The sequence below is a fragment of the Tenebrio molitor genome, chromosome 2 (genome assembly GCF_963966145.1).
Source record: "Tenebrio molitor chromosome 2, icTenMoli1.1, whole genome shotgun sequence".
Taxonomy (NCBI): domain Eukaryota; kingdom Metazoa; phylum Arthropoda; class Insecta; order Coleoptera; family Tenebrionidae; genus Tenebrio; species Tenebrio molitor.
Window position 1 is genome coordinate 1,152,777 of NC_091047.1, and position 19,041 is coordinate 1,171,817.

At 43.2% G+C, this 19,041-nt stretch overlaps 4 protein-coding genes across 7 annotated transcripts in view; 2 read left to right on the forward strand and 2 right to left on the reverse strand.

Annotated features, from left to right (window-relative positions):
- The first annotated feature begins 334 nt into the window (after positions 1-334).
- Hdc (histidine decarboxylase) lies at positions 335-8,495 on the forward strand. 2 transcript variants are annotated; one of them, XM_069038359.1, is made up of 10 exons: positions 335-1,064; positions 4,296-4,582; positions 4,627-4,746; positions 4,796-5,074; positions 5,223-5,452; positions 5,506-5,576; positions 5,634-5,653; positions 5,741-5,839; positions 7,392-7,887; positions 7,943-8,495. In XM_069038359.1, exons 1-10 carry the CDS (start codon positions 1,037-1,039, stop codon positions 8,269-8,271), a joined length of 1,959 nt encoding a protein of 652 aa, XP_068894460.1. In that variant the 5' UTR covers positions 335-1,036; the 3' UTR covers positions 8,272-8,495. The 2 variants fall into 2 exon arrangements, with proteins under 2 accessions (XP_068894460.1, XP_068894459.1); XM_069038358.1 differs by having other exon boundaries at positions 336-1,064; positions 5,506-5,653.
- Positions 8,496-9,497: 1,002 nt separating this feature from the next.
- The window catches only part of Cbp53E (Calbindin 53E), a 107,785-nt gene continuing 98,241 nt past the window's right edge, over positions 9,498-19,041 (reverse strand). For 2 of the 3 annotated variants that reach the window (XM_069037042.1, XM_069037044.1), the window contains exons 2-14: positions 17,387-17,430; positions 12,699-12,865; positions 12,294-12,379; positions 12,153-12,242; positions 12,020-12,106; positions 11,917-11,973; positions 11,786-11,869; positions 11,681-11,736; positions 11,583-11,628; positions 11,264-11,275; positions 11,021-11,077; positions 10,754-10,825; positions 9,498-10,702 (exon numbers count right to left, since the gene is read on the reverse strand). In XM_069037042.1, the coding sequence (XP_068893143.1) occupies positions 10,553-10,702; positions 10,754-10,825; positions 11,021-11,077; positions 11,264-11,275; positions 11,583-11,628; positions 11,681-11,736; positions 11,786-11,869; positions 11,917-11,973; positions 12,020-12,106; positions 12,153-12,242; positions 12,294-12,379; positions 12,699-12,865; positions 17,387-17,430 (1,008 nt within the window). In that variant the 3' untranslated portion in view covers positions 9,498-10,552. The remainder of the gene's footprint in view (positions 10,703-10,753; positions 10,826-11,020; positions 11,078-11,263; positions 11,276-11,582; positions 11,629-11,680; positions 11,737-11,785; positions 11,870-11,916; positions 11,974-12,019; positions 12,107-12,152; positions 12,243-12,293; positions 12,380-12,698; positions 12,866-17,386; positions 17,431-19,041) is intronic. The other variant, XM_069037043.1, reaches the window with a different exon arrangement.
- LOC138122751 (general odorant-binding protein 56d-like) lies at positions 13,670-14,467 on the forward strand. Its single transcript, XM_069037051.1, has 2 exons — positions 13,670-13,884; positions 14,025-14,467. Exons 1-2 carry the CDS (start codon positions 13,828-13,830, stop codon positions 14,382-14,384), a joined length of 417 nt encoding a protein of 138 aa, XP_068893152.1. The 5' UTR covers positions 13,670-13,827; the 3' UTR covers positions 14,385-14,467.
- Positions 16,621-17,223, reverse strand: LOC138122757 (B1 protein-like). The gene is made up of 2 exons (XM_069037058.1): positions 17,064-17,223; positions 16,621-17,018 (listed from the first exon to the last, which is right to left on the reverse strand). The coding sequence occupies exons 1-2, from the start codon at positions 17,106-17,108 to the stop codon at positions 16,665-16,667; spliced, it is 399 nt and encodes a 132-aa protein (XP_068893159.1). The 5' UTR covers positions 17,109-17,223; the 3' UTR covers positions 16,621-16,664.

The following is a 19,041-nucleotide window of genomic DNA, read 5'->3' on the forward strand; positions in this document are numbered from 1 at the left end:
TACCAGAAGTAACAATCAATTACGATCATAATACAGGGTATCCACAAATGATTGTCTGGTCCAGCTTGCTATGAAAACTTGTCAAGTTTTGAATGTGCCGCTTTATATGTAGAATAAATTCGACACTGAATGTCACATTTTCAGGTTAGGTTGTTGGTTTTTAACCAGAGACAAGTTTCAGCTGTGTTTTGGCTAACATCTAAAAATTGGGCATCTGTTTCGAGAAGGCGGCAAAATAATATTTTTTCCAACGCTGGCTTGATCCGACAATCATTTATAGATACTCTGTGTTATAATGTAATTCATTTTTCAAGTCCACTCTAGGACACCTTCCCCTAACACACGGTATAGCGAACAAGTGGAGATTTTAATTAGAATCGTTTAATTTTTTCTTCAAAGTCACGTTGTGGGTTGACCTTAATCCGTTAACGAGAAGAAATCAATTGATAATTATCTTCAAAGAAATGAATTAGAATTTACAGTCGATTTCCCGGTTTCAGATTTTGTCCTCTCCGGCACTTGCGAAAAATTAAATTTCTTCTGTATCAAAATTTTTTTAGCAAATTAGCCACACCAGATAATTTTGTGGACAATTAAAAATCGTCGCGGTTGCATTAACGAAGCAATTATCCAGGAAGTGCACAGATTGCCTTACTCCAAAGCTCCGTGAAACAAAGCCAATAATATTTTCCTGAAACGGAGTGGAGGGAAGCCTTATATAAAGCACGTTGTCACTTGTTGATAGCATTTGGCTTCGGTATTCTTACAGTGGTGAGTTTGCCAGCAGGGTGAGTCCCACCCCGTCCCCTCTCCCCGCTCGTCGCATTTTTTCCGAAATCGCGTCCACTTTTTCGAATTAGAGTTCGCGAAAAGGGCAAGTCTGAGCGAGTAGTTTTAGTGTCCCCCTCGCTAATTCCGCAATAAATGAGATTAGCCAAAGCTCCCCGACTCCCGAAAAGCTAATCCGAAACCTGTGCAGTGTCAACGGAGGATTTACTCGAGTTTCACCTGTTTTCAGCACTTTTCCGAAATCGACATGGACGCCCAGGAATACCGAGTCAGGGGTAAGTGCCACCCCTCCCGGATCATAAATGTCGCAGCTAACAATAATATACTGCTCAATAAGAATTTTACGAAACTGTAAAGCAGACGATTGAATCTTCGATGCGTTTAAATCTCAATGTAGTTGCTCGGACGATTTGCAAGATGACAACGACAAAATAAAGGAAATCAATAAACATGGTTAAAAAGAAGCAGCTGGAATGGAAAAAATCCTTGTTGAAAATATTTTAGTAAAGTGGATTTTTGAAAATCAAGTCAATTTTTTTCCTCAAAAACCGGAATTTGAAATACTTAAGAATTCTAAAAAATTTTTTTGTTCGACACTGTCAGAATTTGAGAATTTTCTCCTGTGTGAACGGATTTTGATAAATTTGACAACTTGTCAAAACGAAACGTGAAGCTAATTTTAAAGATTTTTAGCGATTTGGAGCCTTTAAGGGGCTCGTCGAACAAAAAAACGTTGTATTCAACTCGTTCTTGTGTAATTTAGGCTTTTTTTGGCTCTCGTGGACCTTTAAAACTCTCGTTTCACTCGAGTTTTAAACTGGTCCACTCATGCCAAAAAAAGCCAAAATTACAAACGAACTCGTTAAATAAATAACTATAATTTGTCTCAGTATTTTCATTTTGAAAATTGTGCAATTAAAGTATTTTGAAAAAAGCTTCTAAAACAATCAAATTTTGAAGTTTTACCTTTTTAGCGTGTTCGAGATAACATTTTTGTATTTTTAAATCCAAAATTTCAAATAAACAAATAAAAACTTTTTTTTTTACATTTTTTTCAAAATTTGTCTCACCAAAGAGCTACTGAGCAATTGCTGTTTTACCCTAGTTGAAAATATTTTAATAAGAAATTAGATTTCAAAAATATTTTAAATTTGGATTCTATCCACTCAAAGATTGATAGTTTACTCTCTTCTCCCTTTTGTTTTTTTTTTTCCAAAACGCCTGCAAATCTCTGTCCTTTCTCACGTTCGTCTTTCTCTCATTCCCCTTTCATATTTTTCTTTTTTTTCTTTTGCAAAACTCATTTTGAAGTTCCTTTCCCCTTCTTACATTTATCTTTCACAAAACTGTCTTAACCTTCTGCCCCCTTTTGCACTCCTTTTGCCCTATTCTAATTTTTATCTCTTTCTTTCGCAAAACTCCTTTTGCAATTGGCTGCCCCTTCTTATGTTCGTCTTTGGCAAAACTCCGTTAGTAACTCTCATTCCTCTTTTACGTTTTTCTTTTGCGAGACTCTTTTTTCCCTCTTCTCCTTCTTTCGCTAAACTCTCTTTCCTCTTTTACATTTTTCTTCTGGAGGATTTCTTTGACTCTTTTTTCTCCCATTTACTTTTATCCTTTTGCAGAACTCCTATTGCAATTCTTTTCCTCTTCTCACATTCATGTTTCGCAAAAACTCTCTTTCTTCTGTCATATTTTTCTTTTACGAGATTTCTTTTGCAATTGTGCAATTAAAGTATTTTGAAAAAAGGTTCTAAAACAATCAAATTTTGAAGTTTTACCTTTTTAGCGTTTTCGAGATAACGTTTTTGTATTTTTAAATCCAAAATTTCAAATAAACAAATAAAAAAATTATTTTTTTTGACATTTTTTCAAAATTTGTCTCACCAAAGCAGCAGAGCTACTGAGCAATTGCTGTTTTACCCTAGTTGAAAATATTTTAATAAGAAATTAAATTTCGAAAATATTTTAAATTTCGATTTTATCTACTCAAAGATTGATAGTTTGCTCTCTTCTCCCTTTTGTTTTTTTCCAAAACTCCTTCTGCAAATCTTTGTCCTTTCTCACGTTTGTCTTTCGCAAAACTCCGTAAGGAACTCTCATCCCCCTTTCATATTTTTCTTTTGCGAGACTCTTTTTTCCTTTTTTTCTTTTGCAAAACTCATTTTGAAATTCCATTCCCCTTCTCACATTTATCTTTCACAAAACTCCCTTAACCTTCTTTCCCCTTTTGCACTCCTTTTGCCCTATACTAATTTTTATTTCTTTCTTTCGCAAAACTCCTTTTGCAATTGACTGCCCCTTCTTATGTTCGTCTTTGGCAAAACTCCGTTAGTAACTCTCATTCCTCTTTTGTTTTTCTTTTGCGAGACTCTTTTTTCCCTCTTCTCCTTCTTTTGCTAAACTCTCTTTCCTCCTTTGCATTTTTTTACATTTTTCTTCTGGAGGATTTCTTTGACTCTCTTTTCCCATTTAGGTACTTTTATCCTTTTGCAGAACTCCTACTGCAATTCTTTTCCTCTTCTCACATCCATGTTTCGCAGAAACTCTCTTTCTCCTGTCATATTTTTCTTTTACAAGATTCCTTTTGCAATTGTGCAATTAAAGTATTTTGAAAAACGGTTCTAAAACAATCAAATTTTGAAGTTTTACCTTTTTAGCCTGTTCGAGATAACATTTTTGTATTTTTAAATCCAAAATTTCAAATAAATAAATAAAAAAATCTTTTTTTTGGCATTTTTTCAAAATTTGTCTCACCAAAGTCGCAGAACTACTGAGCAATTGCTGTTTTACCCTAGTTGAAAATATTTTATTAAGAAACTAAATTTCAAAAATATTTTAAATCTGAGTTCTATCTACTCAAAGATTGATAAATTTTTAAAAAATTCATGATTTTTTTAAAATTCAGCATTGGAGATTCTCAATAATTCCAAAAATCTTCATTTTCATTAGAATTTGAATTCTGAAAGATGTCAGTGCAAGTAAATTATTTTGGAAAAAATCCTGCAAAATAAAAATTTTAAGTTTTAGGATATTCAATGAAAGAATTATATCAATTCGACGCCCCGTGTTAGAAAAAACTGAAATCCACGGCTGTCGGCCAATCACATCTCTTGTATTTTCATTCTATAACGGCAGATCGCCAATCGGATGCGTTTATGAACAATAAGTTGCGTAGCAACCGTTTAACGAGGCACATTCTAACTGTCAAATATTAAAAATTCAATTAAATTTACTTTTGAAAGATTGTTTTTTCTTAGAAGAAAGTATAGTCTTCAACTTGCGTATGATGGCTATTATTCACTCGGATGATTCCACCACTCGCTTACGGCTCGTGTTGCAATTTCATCCTCTTTTTTTGCCAAATCTACTCTAGCTAATTTAAAATTTGAATTGAATTTTGAAGTTTCTCTATTTGAGCTTTTGAAAGTGAAAATTCCACAAAAACAAATGCTGCCTTCAGTCCAATTTTAGAAATTTTGAAAAACTTGACTTAACCCCCCAAGGTAAGGAAATGGTGGACTACATCGCCGACTACTTGGAGCAAATCCGCGACCGGCGCGTCTTCCCCGACAAGAAGCCCGGCTACCTGCACGACTTGATCCCCGCGAGCGCCCCCGTGGAGGGCGAAACCTGGCCCGACATCTTCGGCGACATCGAAAAAGTGATAATGCCGGGGGTGACCCACTGGCAGAGCCCCCACATGCACGCCTACTTCCCGGCCTTGACCAGCTACCCCTCCATGCTGGGGGAGATGCTGTCCAACGCCATCAACTGCGTGGGCTTCACTTGGGTGAGTCCCCTCTGGTCGTTTCTTCGACTGACTCGTGCTTCCAGGCCTCCAGCCCCGCCTGCACCGAGCTCGAGATGATCGTGATGAACTGGCTGGGCAAGATGGTCGGTCTTCCGGAGGAGTTCCTGCACCGGAAGGGCGGCAGCGGTGGCGGCGTCATCCAGGTGAGAGGGTTCTCCGGGTTGCGGACGAGTCGTGGCACGCTGCTTTCAGACCACCGCGAGCGAGTCCACCCTGATCAGTTTGCTGGCCGGGCGCTGGCGAGCCATCAAGAAGCACAAGGAGTCGCATCCCGACGCCGAAAACGGAGAAATCAACGGCAAACTGGTGGCTTACTGCTCGGATCAGGCCCACTCCAGCGTGGAAAAGGCGGCGCTGATCGGTTTAGTCCACATCCGGTACGTGGAGTGCGACGAGAATCTGTCGATGCGCGGCCCCGACCTCCTCCAGGCCATCAAGAAGGACCGCGAGCTCGGCTTCGTTCCGTTCTGGGTGAGGGAGTTATCGCTGTCTCGCGTTTCCACACAAATAACTAATTGGGGAAATCTTCTTAAAAGCGATCCGACTACAAATCCCCCAGGACGCAATTAATAACAACATCCGATTTGTCCGCCGGCGGAGATTTACTTTCTTTGCGTAGGTCTGCGCCACCCTGGGGACGACAGGTGCTTGCTCCTTCGACGCCCTCGACGAGATCGCCCAAGTCTGCGCCGACGAGTTCCTGTGGCTCCACGTGGACGCCGCCTACGCCGGGAGCGCCTTCATCTGTCCCGAGTACAGGGTATGGCTGAAGGGCATCGAGAGGGTCGACTCGATCGCCTTCAACCCCTCCAAGTGGCTCATGGTGCACTTCGATTGCACCGCCATGTGGTACGTGCAAACTGATTCTTTTCGATACATTTTTGATAACTCTTCGACTCAAGGGTCAAGAACAGTCTGGCTCTGCACGAGGCCTTCAACGTCGAACCCGTCTACCTCCAACACGAATACTCAGGTTTATTTTACCCAAAGTGTGACGATAACGAATCTAAAAAAGAAAATTCGCTCTCAGGTCTTGCGATTGACTACATGGTAAAGATGATTTTTTTCGCGTTTTGTTCAGTTTTTAGGGCGGTTAGGTTCTGTTTCGGTTTTTATTTCTTCCTCTTTCGATTCTAGCACTGGCAGATTCCTTTGAGCAAAAGATTCAGAGCTCTCAAGCTCTGGTTCGTCATCCGCAACTACGGAATCACCGGATTACAAAAGCACATCAGAGAGGTACGACTCGGATTTTTTTCTTTTGAAAAACTCTTTTGCAATTCCTTCCCATTCATCTTTCGCAAAACTCTTCTAACTCTCTTTTCCCTCTTATATTTTTCTTTTGCAAAACTCCTGCAATTCTTTTCCCCTTCTCACATTCGTTTTTCACTAAACTTCGTTAGTAAATCACTTCCCCTTTTACATTTTTCTTTTTCAAGACTCCTTTTGCTCTCTTCTACACTTTACTTTTTTGTTTCTCCTTCTAACATTCGTCTTTCGCAAAACTCCGCCACTAACTCTCATTGTCTTCTTACGTTTTTCTTTTGCAAAACTCCTTTTACAACTCCCTTCCCTTTCTCAGATTTCTCTTGCACAAGACCCTCTACTCTCTTTCCCCTTTCACAATTTTTTTGCAGGACCCTTTTGCTCTTCTCTCTTTTCCTTCCTTTCCTTTGCAAAACTCCTTCTGCAATTCCTTTTCCGTTCTCACATTCGTCTTTCCCAAAGCTATCTTTCTCCATTCACATTCTTCTTTTACGAGATTCCTTTTACTTTCTTCTCCCCTTTCTTTTTTTCCCTTGCAAAACTCCTTTTGCGATTACTTTCCATTTCATCTTTTAGAAAACTCTCTTTTTCCTTTTTTATATTTTTCTATTGCAAGATTCCTTTTGCCCTCTTTTTTCTCTGCTTTTTTTTTCTTTTTCAAAACTCCGTCTTTCAGAAAACTCCATCAGTAATTCTCATTGCCCTTTTACATTTTTCTTTTGCCGGAATCCTTTTGTTCTTAGTATTTCTCTTCCCCTTTTCACATTCATCTATCACAAAACTCTCTCAACCCTCTTTTCTTTTTTACATTTTTCTCTTGGAAGACTCCTTTTGCCCTCTTTTCCATCTTACTTCTTTCTTGTCTTTTCTCACGTTCGTCTTTCGCAAAACTCCATTAGGAACTCTCATTTCCCTTTTATATTTTTCTTTTGCGAAACGATTCTTTCCTTCCTCTCCCTTTTCACAAAATTCTTTCTCCTTTTACATTTTTCTTTTGTAGGATTGCTTTGCCTTTTTTTCCCGTTTTCCTTTTTTTCTTTTGCAAAACTCATTTTGCAATTCCTTTCCCTTTCTCACATTTATCTTTCACAAAACTCTCTTCACTTTCTTTCCCCTTTTGCACTCCTTTTGCCCTATTCTAATTTTTATCTCTTTCTTTCGCAAAACTCCTTTTGCAATTGGCTGCCCCTTCTTATGTTTGTCTTTGGCAAAACTCCGTTAGTAACTCTCATTCCTCATTCCAGTTTTTAATTTCTAAGAATCCTTTTGCCCACTTCTTCCACTGCTTTTTTTTCCAAAATTCTTTCTGTAATTAGTTTCTGCTTCTCAAATTCTTCTTTCGCAAACCTCTGTTAGTAACTCTTTTCTTCCTTTTACATTTTCCTTTTGAAAAACTCCTTTTACAATTCTTGTCCCCTTCATTTTTAGTCTTAAGTCTCTTTTTCCTTTTACAATTTTACTTTGCATGGTTAATTTTGCTCTCTTCTCCCTTTTTTCTCCTTCTCTTTTGACGTACCTATTGCAGGGAGTGCGTTTGGCGCAGACCTTCGAAGCCATGGTCCAGTCGGATCCCCGGTTCGAGATCCCCGCCAAGCGCCACCTGGGCCTGGTGGTGTTTCGCTTGATCGGCGACAACATCATCACCGAGACCCTGTGGAAGCGGATCAACTCCCGGGGCAACATCCACTGCGTCCCGGCCATCCTCAAGGGCAAATACGTAATCAGGTTCACGGTGACGTCGCCGCGTACCACCCTCGGCGACATCGTCAAAGACTGGAAGGAGATCAAGGCTGTGGCGAACGACGTGCTGCAAGAGCTCAACCCTCCCGGGAGATCTCGAGTCCCCCTCGCCGACACCAAGAACCGGAACGAGAACTTCGGCACCAGCTTGCTCCTATCGAACTCCCCCATGTCCCCGAAAATCGTCAACGGGAGCTTCGCCGCGATCTACGACCAGAGCGACGTGATCGAGCAGTTCTGCAAGACCATCAAGCTGAGGCTCAACGCGCAAAACAGTCCTGGTAAGGGAGGTGGATGTGTCGAAGGGCCAAATTCATATTGTATTTGCTTTGACAGCGATGCGGAGACGCATCAAGGGGATTTTGATGTCCGGCAAGCAATTCTCGCTCGACTCCCGTCTGGACTTGTTTCACGGGATCGAAACCGGGACTCCTAGTCCCAGCGAGGGACTTCCTCCCCTGGAGGACCGCAACGAGAGCGAGGACAACGGGAGCAACAACTCGCCGAACGAGTTTTCTCCAAACGACGAGTTCCTCCAAGTGCCAAGCGTTCCAAAGCAGAAACGGTCCAAATCCGTGGACCATCAAGTACCGATCTCGATGCAAAAGGAAGAATACGAAGCTTGCAAGAAGTGCGGACACCAAGTGGTCCGACGCGGCAAATAAGAAGCTCCCGGAAGAATACTCGCCAAAACTAGTGCATCCAATAGAAATATGTGTTGTAAAAATTAAATGAATCTCGTATTCTAGAAAATTGTCTCTACTTTAAGGAAAAGTAGTTTTGCTGCTGTGCTGTGCAATAATTTAGGTCCTTAACGAAGTTATCCTTTAGAGTTAAGTCTAGATGTATGTCGTGCATGGAAATCAAATACATTGATGTTGCAACTTGTCGTCTTAGTTTTGTGACAAACCGGAACTGCAGTTTTAGGCAAGGCCATCTCAATCAAAAAGCTACGCTTTTGAAGGCCGTTTCAGTGTCCAAGACAATTGTTACTGCAGAGTGGCCATGAAAACCAAAGAAGACAGAACTTTGTTGCGCGCCCTCGGTGGCCGATTAACGAATCAAAGCTACAATATTAAATTGACAGCAATTTATAAACATTGGCGGCAATTTAAAGCAATACCCTTCTATTTTACAAAATAGATAAAATGGTAAAAGCGTGTTTCATTTGTGGGGCAAAAGATATTCGCTGAAACCAGTTTTAGATAATATAATTTGTCAAGAAAAAAACAGATTTATTAAAGAAATGTGCAAATCAGAACAAACCACTTTGCGGAAAAATATTAAAGTTATAAATTGTTCTAACCTACCTCGTGTTATGATTTCATGTTTTTTTGCAATTATAATTTATTAGTATTTTGCTAGTCCAGAATGCATCCAAAATAAGCTCGGATCTTGGATATTTTATAGCATTCATGTTTTAATTGATGTTTTAAGCACTTAACCTCAAAGTAAACAGTCTAAAAAGTCCATGGCTTACTAAAATTCACAGCTAAAATTGATATACTTTTCCGTCTCTATGGAAAAAGACTCAATCGACTTTGCGTTCGAAATCGGTAGATGGAGCGCAAAAAGGTTTTGCTGCCGGAAATGTCACAGAAACAAAGTTTATATGGAAAAAATCGAAAATTGAAACGGCCTCAAAACGTAGCTTTTTGATTCAGATGGCCTTGTTTGAGCATGGCCTACTAATACTAAATGTGAACTGCGCTTCGGTTATTAATAAGCGACGCGTAGTTCAGATTTAGTAGGCCATGGTTTGAGGGAAAGCTGAGCGCCCTCTCGCGACGAAAATTAGAGGTGTAGAATTAACCTAAAATGTGAGGAACGGGCGAACTGGTGATAAAAAATGATTGAAGAAGCTGGGAGGAGTGGAGTGAGTGATGAGACATTAAATAACGAACATTTATTATTTTTTACAATATAGTAGGACATAGTGAACCGTTCTGTAATAATTTGAAAAATCCGTTATCACACTGAATGTAAAATCGAAAAAGAAGCGAACAGTCTTTACACACACGAAGAGATAGATAGATAGATAGATAGAGAGAGAGAGCTAAATTCCACGTGATCGTGGAGACAATTTGGCAACTTTGTACAATGGAACAAAACGTGAAAAAAAGTACAAACGCCACTCGAACCTAAGTATACCAACTTAAATCTAGAGTTTATTTTATTAAAATAGACTTTATCATACAATAATGCACATAGAGGGGCACAGATATGCGAAACTGGACGAATTTCGAGATACAACAACATGATCCGAAGCTGCGGCTCGATAATTACAGCGATTACTCAGCGATTAGGCTTCGACCGATCAAAATTCGATTCTTAATTTCTTCCACGCGGAATGGAAGTTATCACAATCAGTAATACGGTGCCTCGCAGCGTTCAAACACTTGTAAATATGTACTTAATTCTAGAGATAAATAGAGCAACATCACTAGAGATCTGAAGTAAGTATAGAAAGCTCGAGACCATGCAACTCTAACCTACAATTTCGTAAAAGTTGATTGATTGATTGATCGAGTGCGATATGAAGATTGTGCATTGACAGGATCGGGCTTTGTAGTATCAAATGAGTCTTTGGTTTGGTGTTTGCTTTCCGTAATAATGAAACAACTGAACCGGGAGTCGTCGGGCTATTGCGTCGTTTTACAAAAATATCATCGATCGTGTTGCCCCCTACCTACTACTTCCAATGAAATCACAGCGATGCGAAATTTCCCTTAAAAAACGATCATGATTAATATTATCAGAATTGAGAGACTGATGCACGATTTTGTTTTCATTGTTGCAGTCACGCGCTACCAAATCGACAACAATATTGGTGTCACAATAATCTAACATTAAATTTGACCCTAATAGTAATTTTTTTATAAACTCCTGAAACTTGTGCTAACATGATAAATTGGCATCTCGTCGCGGCGCTCCTCCCAATCGCGTCTATGCCGACGCCTCCTCCTCCTGATTATGTTTGGCGATCGCCAGCAGGATCATCGTCAACTCCTTCTTGTTGATCTTGCCGTCTTGGTTGTAGTCGACGCCTCGCAGGATCGTCTCCTCGAAATCGAGCAAGTCCTGAGCGTCGTAATCCTGCAACAAGCGAAATTCGCAACGGAACCAAATCCCACCCCGGCGACCAACCTTCTTGACCAGCTCCAGCAGGTCCTTCAGGAAGCCGCGCAGCTCCTCGTTCTCTATTGTACCGTTATTGTCCTGAAAACGGAACCACCACATTAGCGAATTCTCGAGCAGCGCCCAAACATCGCCAAACCAGTAGAGCCTCTTAAATAGTTGGTCGGCGCTCGGGCGCTAGTGAGATGCAAAAACAGGCGCCAAATTTGAATTCGATCTACTGTTTTGGAGATTTTGCGCGAAATGTGTAGCGATTTCGACGGTAAAGTGACTCACCCTGTCGTACAAAGCGAAAACTCTCTCGATGTCATCCTTGGTGAGCTTGGTGGCTCCCTAAAGTAGCACAGAATGAGATAAATTCGGCGTAAACGGAGACGCAACAGTAAATATGTTGTATGTACTCCTGTGATATGTATGTTGTCGGAGAGGATGATAGGTGGAAGAGATGCGAGAGAGAGAGAGAGAGGTCATGCACAAGCGTCGTCTACCTCTAACATGAAAGGTGTTTTGTTTACTTACTTCTATTCCTTCCTAGTTTAGCCACAAAGACAGACGAATAAAGCCATGCAAAAAGTTTATTCATTTGATTGTCTTTTATACGTTGAGTCGTTTAAAATTAGTCTAACGATTTACCACATTAACTGTCAAATTTAGACTTGATTTATTAGAGAGAGCTAGACTAGTGCCACAATAGAATAGTGCAAAATAGAGAGACTCGTTCTCTTTTAACAGTGTCGAGTGTGTTGGATCGTACACTTATCCATTGCTCAAGTGTCGTTCACACGAACTTTGTGTTTTGACACCATCTGGAAAAAAATGCGATCGGTACCTCACTCACCTTGAAGACCTGCCTGCAGAGAAAATTCTCTTTGACCGGGAGCAACCTGCAAAGAACACACCGATCAGACCGACACCCGCACCCCCAGGTCCCCATACTTGGCCATCTCCGAGAGCTGCAGCCGGCCGTCCTTGTTCGAGTCGAACACCTGGAGCTGCAAGAGACTCATCAACTTGCGAACGCTCTCCCGCCGGATACTTTACCATCGTGTCGGTGTACTCGATCAGCTTGTCCTCGGACACGTCGTTGATCTTCTTCGCCTCCTTCAGCAGGTCCCTGAGAAAGTTCTGAGAGATGTGATTAGTGGTAGCGTGTCGGTCGCCGAGCTCCTTACCTTGAGCTCGTCGGCCTCGATGTAACCGCTGCCGTCGGTGTCGTACTCGCGCCAGATCTGCAACAGAGCGATCAGACCCCAAGCGCGACCCGCCGAAGGTTACCTTCATGAACTCCACGCTGGATTCCAGCGGGTTGTCGAAGCGGAAGAGCAGCAGGAAGTTCTCTTCCATCGGCAGCAGCTGGGCCAGCTGTAACGACACGCTTAAAACGTGGGGACTCCTCCGGGGGACTCACCTCGCGGATGTCGATCTTGCCGTCCTGGTTGTCGTCGTAGGCCTCCATGAAGCACGCCTTCAGCTCCACCAGCATGTCGTCGGACACGGCCTACGCAAGAAACGGTCACGAGACCATCGCGGACTTGGGGGTACTACTCACTTCCGGACCCACGTCGGTGGCGTTGGCGCTCGACACAAACTCCCTCAAGAACCCGTCCAACTCCGTCCCCTCGATGTAGCCGTTGCCTGAAATGGGTCAGAGAACGTCTCAAGAGCCGCGCCAATTAGTGTGAAAGGTGAAATATTGGTCGAGGCGCATTCTTTGCGTTTTTCTATCGGTGAGATCACTTTCACCGCAAATCCACACCGGTTTCTACTGGTTACGCGAGACAACTCGCGATCCCAACAAGGGAACATTCGCCCCCAGAGGGTGGCACAACCCGTCGCGGTCGGGAAACTTCCCTCGACAATATTTCAGGCGAAGGATAATCTCCGCCAGGATTAAATCTCGGGTCGCGTCCACTTCTGCCACAACGAGCCAGGGACAAAACAACTCCCTACTCACCGTCCTTGTCGTAGTGACTCCAGACTTCCATAAACTGATTTGCCGAAAGTTTCTTGAGTTCGCGGGAATGGGGGTCGCGATATTGCCTCATGAAGTTTGTTGCTTTTTCCAAGTTGAGCCGTTTGCTGTTAATCTGATCCGCCTGGGCCGTCATCTCTGCGATAATTCTGAGAAGAGAAAACAAGATTAGTGCTCCTGAGCCGATTTGGCGACGCCCACGCGCGATACTCTCCAAGTTTTTGTTGGCTCATCAAGCGAAATAGAAATCGGGTGGTAAATAACCATCAGACGGGATTACGTAAGCAATTTCTTCAAATTGGAATGGAATAGTTCGCTAATGGTGAATTTCGCGGTAACGTTGCGGCAGAGAATTCCTCTTAGTGGAATAATTATGGGACGTACGTCACGCGCGGGCGATCCGCACCCGCTCTCGATTCGATTTTCGCGGCACTTCCGCTTTATGTAGTCGGGCGGAAGTGCGACGCCGGTGAGATGCAAGGGCGCGCCAAATTCAAACCGGGAAACTTTAAATTTAGCATCGCCCTTTGCGAAAAAACTTGGTTCAATTCTGCAAGAGTTTACGGCACAGTTTGGAACGGTTTACGGTTGTTTAGCCCCCCCGGCCGCCTCGCAATCGATAAACAGACGCGGATGTGTGTTTTAGGGCAGGGTAAACGTTGCACAAGCCCCGAATCTTATCTGTTCCCGTCCAAAATAAAAGTGTTACGCCTTAATTTTTTGCGTCGACATGTCGCGCTTTCTACGACCGGTGCAGAATTAGCGATTTTGTGTTTGATTTATGAAAGCGATCGTTGCGAAATTCCAGGAGTCGCGGTTCCCGGAGCGCGGGGATTAACCGGCGGCACGTGATCGATTTGCATAAAAATGCACTCAGGTTCGAGGACGCGTCCGGAAGCGCCGAATTTCCGGGCGGAGGAGGCCCCATTTGCGCCCAGTTCCGTCCGTAAACCTTCTCCATTGTGTCGAGTTTCTTCAATTGATCGATCACGCTTCGGTTATTGATATTCTTTCGCACCGCTTGTAACCTTCACCTCGCCGCGACAAGACAAATGTGGTGCGGCATATAAAAGAGATTTAGAAATTATTTTGAAGCATTTAGTCCGTCGCAATGAAGGTGGTCGCAGCAGTCCTCCTGGTCGCGCTCGCCGGCCTCTCCGCGCAGCAGGTAATTGATTTTTTTCTCTTGGGTTGCGTCACGCTGCACCGATAATCATCGCGATTGTGATTTCGTTTTGCAACCGTCTAATGGCAACGACCGTTTCTCCGGCCCCGATATGTCAAAAGGTCATGCTTGTTTTGTCGCAGGATCCCGACGACCAGGCCAGAATCCAGAAGATCAAGAAGTACAGGGAGGAGTGCATCGCCGAGACCCAAGTGGACCCGGTGCTGATCGACCGCGCCGACAACGGAGACTTCACCGACGACCCCAAACTGAAATGCTTCTCCAAGTGCTTCTACCAGAAGGCCGGGTTCGTCGCGGAGAACGGGGACCTCCTCCTGGACGTGATCAAAGCCAAGATTCCCAAGGAAACCGATCGGGAGAAGGCGCTAGGGATAATTGACAAGTGCAAGGACCTGAAAGGAGCCGATTCCTGCGAGACGGTGTATCTCGTGCACAAGTGCTACTTCGAGCGCTCCTATCTCGACAAGAAGGAGCAGAACTGAAGGAATAAGAGAAGAGGGTCCTGGGCGCCATGAGGGACCACGTTTCGTTGTAGATTTTTTTAAATAGATTATTTTATAATTAATCCTTGTTTTTTCGTCACACCCCCAAATCACAAAAAACAAAATCGCTGTATTTAAACGAGCCCGGAAGTGACGCGTTAGTGAGATGGAGTATCGGCGCCAGTTCCAAATTCAAGGTCCCCCCCACTAGATTTTTTCTTCCAAGCTGTTGCAACTAGTGTCGTAATGAGCTCATCTGAAGCAAAATGTCACGTTATGTAACTCGACAGATGCAAAATTATTGTCTGGATTGTTCTCTTCCTATTTGGCAAGAGATTTCTCTCATGTCTGTATTGAATCCGCTCGGAACCAATCAAGCTGACGTTTTTAGAATTAGTCGGCCATAAAGTCGCCCTAATTGGAACAAACGACACGACACCGGATGTCCAACAAGTGTTCACTCGAAAACTAGTTTTTCTTAGTTTCCGGACGAGTCGTCGGATAGGCAACCATTTATACGGGTGCGCGTATCTGCAGTGTAATAACCGGAGGAGCCGGCGGGTGCACAGGACCGGCCCGGATCGATTCAGAGCCCCCCCGGTTAATTTATCGAGGCGCAACAGATTTATTTCGGGCGCGAACAAGATGATACCGGGCATCATCATTTCTTCCGCGTCTCCCTCGGCGTTGGCAGCGCTCCAATAAAGTTCCAGCGATGGCGGAGGGTATCACATCTGGCGGTTAGAGCTCTTTATCCGGTCATTTTATGGCGGAAGCGAAGAGGAACTGGCGGAAGGCCAGCCATGAATAATGATAACTCGTCTAATATCAATTTCGCCCCCGCGACTTCGCCCCAGATACAACTTCCAGGTGAGGTTGTTTCATTACAGCGACCACGATAAATCTAGGGGGTGGAGACGTGTCGCTCTCGCCACCCCTTGACTCGGGGGTGGATCCGGCAGAGTGGACTCGCTACCCGTTTTTAATTCCGCCTCTCCGAATTGCTCCTTTGTGGGGAATTTACGATTTCTTGCGCCGCCCCTGCTTATGGATATTTATGGAGGCAGAAAAATTCCGCCTCCGTAATGCGGCGCAATTACATCGCCCCGAGATCACTTAAAAGGGGTGAACGATTTTGGGTCGATCAAAAATTATCCGGCGGAGGCGGCGTTTTAATTGCCGTCGCGTCACTCTCCGAGGTATGGCTAATGTGCTTATGATTGTCGGTGGATTGCGCTCATTCAGCCAGGATAATCCGGTGACAGATAATTACAACGCAAGCAAAGTTAATCTGGGACGTTGTTCCCGCTTCCTGGACAATAATAATGGGAACAATAAAATCGTGACATGTCCACTTGTAGGATGTGAAATTACTAAAAAAATGTATGGCACCAGTGTGAATAGCACAAGTCCCGTGTTGGACCCTTGAGGACACTCCCAAATTGGAATGAAAGAATGAGGGAAATAATTCGCGGCTGCGAAGCAGGGTTATCATAAATGTTTCTTACGTCGTGGTTTTGTGATTTATGGTGTAAGGGTAGTAGATGAAATGGAGCACCCTCCGAAATGGGGTGGAATGATGAGTGGGCTCGTTCTGTCTTGGCAAGCAACAGTAAATACTTTTGATTTTAATAATATGCGACACTGTTTCCATTTGAAATTATTAAGCACCTCGAAGTCCCTTATTTTTAGGCAACCAAATATTCACCACTTTCATTTACTTTTGTGGTTTTGGGCGTCGAATTTCACAGCCAACTGCGATGCAAGAAACATTTATATAATCCTGAGTAATTAAGATTATTTTGGGATAGGTTTTGCCTTCGAGAAGATGCAGCTTGGCTCACCTTGCTCGGAAAGCATCTAGAATTTTAAACAAGTTGTAAATTGGTTGGAATTGTTTTAAGATCGCTTCTTTTATGTCGAGCTCGAGCCTCGCAAATAATTAGATCTTCGCAGCCGGCCGGCCAATTAAGTCGAAATTAGCATTTGGAATAGAAAAAAATTGGAAGCGAAATTGGAGCGGCTTTTATATGATAATTTAATCGACACAAATTGGCAACACAAATAAAACGCTTCGGCGGAAGGAAAGTGGGTCGCCGTCAATTTTAATATCGTCCCTCGCTTCGCACCCTCGAGCATAACTCACGTGCCCGAAGATCGGACAAACTGCACACCCCATTTTCGGGTGGCGCATCCCTTATCGATTTTCGCCGCGCAAAAAGAGAAACACCGTGAGTTCACCCTACATTTTTATTCAACTAAAAACTCACTACAACAAAATCAAGCGAGGCTGACGTGCGTCGGGCTGTTCTCGTAGTAGCACTTGATGGTGTCGAAGGCCGTCTCCTGGGGGGTGGCCTTCTTCACGGCGCACTTCTCGATCAGCTTGTCGGTCGCGGCTTCGTCCTTCAGCTCTGCGTTCAGCTTCGTCTTGAGCACGTCCTTCTGGATGTCGCCGGCGTCGTTCTGGAAGCCGGCCTTCTTGCTGAAGCAGAAGAGGTGCTCCTTCAGCTTGGGGTCGTCGGCGAAGTCGCCCTTGCGCGCCTTGGAGATCAGCTCTTGGTCGACGCCGCTCTGCGCCGAGCACTCCTTGTGGTAGGCCTTGATCTTCTCCTTTTGTTCGTCGGTGAGGGCCTGGGAGAGACGGTCAGTCACGGCCTACGGCGGCGCTCTACTCACCTGGACGGCGACGACGGCGAAGACAAACACCACGAAGACTTTCATGTTTCTCTGGCTGGGTTCGAACGGGTTCTAACCGGCACTAGCACTAGGTGGGCTTTTATACGGATCGGACGGAAGATGCCCGTGAGCCGCGCAAGTTCAAGGATGGAGACGCCGGAGGCGCGATTTTTCGGAGGAAATCGCTCCAGCCTCCGGATAATTACCGCCGCCATTTGCATTCGGATTGCATAATCGCTTCCTGCGATTGTGCACTTAATTGCACACGCATTTTGCTAATTAATAACGCGCAAGGCGCGCTCGGGCGCTAAACGATGACTCACCTGCTGCGGGAGTTCCAAGGGGATCCGCGACGGTCCTCTCCAATCTGAAACAAAGCGAAGTGCAAGGTTACAAAGGAATTGTCGCTCGCTCGGTGGACTTTGCACCACTTCTTCGACAACAAATCATCTCTCAAGCGCTCATTTCAATAATTCGGAGATTAATCCTTGAGTTACGTAACGCAGAGTAGCGGATTGAATTGTAGATCAAGTTTTTGTAGAATTTTTTTCGTGGCAATTAATTTTTATCCGCGCTTGTCGACGATCAAAGAACTTCACGTTTGGTGCTTTTCTTTGTCAGATTCGCTGAAAAATCGCGAGACCAGTCCCAGAGCCCAAGTAACCATGTCATGGTAACGCGAAGTTACGCTTGTACGATTTATGGTAATTTTCCTGTGTAAACAACCCAACTCCATAAATTAATTTGCGAAAGAAGAAATTAACATAGAAATATAAATTCTGCATTTGCACACACCGCTGGAACTCTTTGGGGACACGTGCCAGACGCCATCTTTGCGTTGGGACAAATCTGGCAAAATTTACCGAAATGTCCCCAAAACGTCGAAAACAAGTTCACGTTTTGGCCGCTGGCGCTGCTGTCATTTCAAACCAAACAAATCGTGACATTTTGAGATCAATTGAGAAAGAGATGTCACATCTTGCGAAATCTATGACAAATCGAAATGTTAAACTTATAAAAAGTTCTCATCAATTTTGTAATCTTGACAGTTGCAAATTTAACAAGCGCCGGTAGCTAGACCGAGAACTAGTTCACAAGCGGGATCCTATACTTCGTTTACTTCGGCCGTAGAGTATTAAAATCACGTGACAAGACAAGACAGAGGGCGGAAACAAAGTTCGGTGAAACGTTCGGTGCTCAATACAATCATACAGGGTGTTTCAAAATTCGCGAAATCCGAATTCAGAACGTTGATCACTTCAGTAGTCCAAATATGGAAATAAAAAAAAAATCGGGACTCCCCCCACAAAGATAAATTGGTCTGAAGGTGCACTCTTTGAACTGCGTTTTTTTCAAATGCAGGCTGAAAAGTTCAGTGTTTATTGTTATTTGTGGTGTAGATGATTGTGGGAAATAATAACGTAAAACAATTTTTTGAAGAATATGTAGCTTTACTTTGGAGTAACAAAATCTTAAATTTTTGTAATTTTTCTTAAAAATGGAACGGCAACGTAGCTAGAATAATATTTTGTCACTGCTGCTATGTAATGAACAAAGTTAAAGTGCTTATATCTTCTTCAGGAAGAGCGAATTTTTTTTTTCTAAGTATTTTTCGAGCTCCACTGGGTCCTTCCCTACCACGCTCTGAATTCGGAATTCGCGAATTTTGAGACACTCTGTATATTATTTATTCAGTTGATTCAGTATAATCGAATTATTTCCAGTTGAAACGCGACCACAGACCACACAATTAATGAATCGAATTAATTACTGGCAAAGTTGTTATCCCCAATTTTTTTCTTGAGGCATTCTAGTGTAAACATTTAAAAAAAAAAAGTTTTAATGAATTTTTCTTGAAGAATAAGTTTTGGAAAATGTGTCTTAAACTTTATCCGGAAATTCCCAAAATTGTAGAATTCATAATTGTTTTAAAAAAATGTTTATTGAAATGGTAGGCACGAAAAAATTTCAATATATT

Bases quoted from the DNA above. Each gene is read 5' to 3' on its own strand.
- LOC138122757 (XM_069037058.1), bottom strand. From the start codon at position 17,108: ATGAAAGTCTTCGTGGTGTTTGTCTTCGCCGTCGTCGCCGTCCAG. The intron at 17,019-17,063 runs GTGAGTAGAGCG...CGTCTCTCCCAG, and splicing joins TCGCCGTCGTCGCCGTCCAG to GCCCTCACCGACGAACAAAA.
- Hdc (XM_069038358.1), top strand. From the start codon at position 1,037: ATGGACGCCCAGGAATACCGAGTCAGGG. The intron at 4,747-4,795 runs GTGAGAGGGTTC...CGCTGCTTTCAG, and splicing joins GCGGTGGCGGCGTCATCCAG to ACCACCGCGAGCGAGTCCAC. The intron at 5,453-5,505 runs GTACGTGCAAAC...CTTCGACTCAAG, and splicing joins TTCGATTGCACCGCCATGTG to GGTCAAGAACAGTCTGGCTC.
- LOC138122751 (XM_069037051.1), top strand. From the start codon at position 13,828: ATGAAGGTGGTCGCAGCAGTCCTCCTGGTCGCGCTCGCCGGCCTCTCC. The intron at 13,885-14,024 runs GTAATTGATTTT...GTTTTGTCGCAG, and splicing joins CCGGCCTCTCCGCGCAGCAG to GATCCCGACGACCAGGCCAG.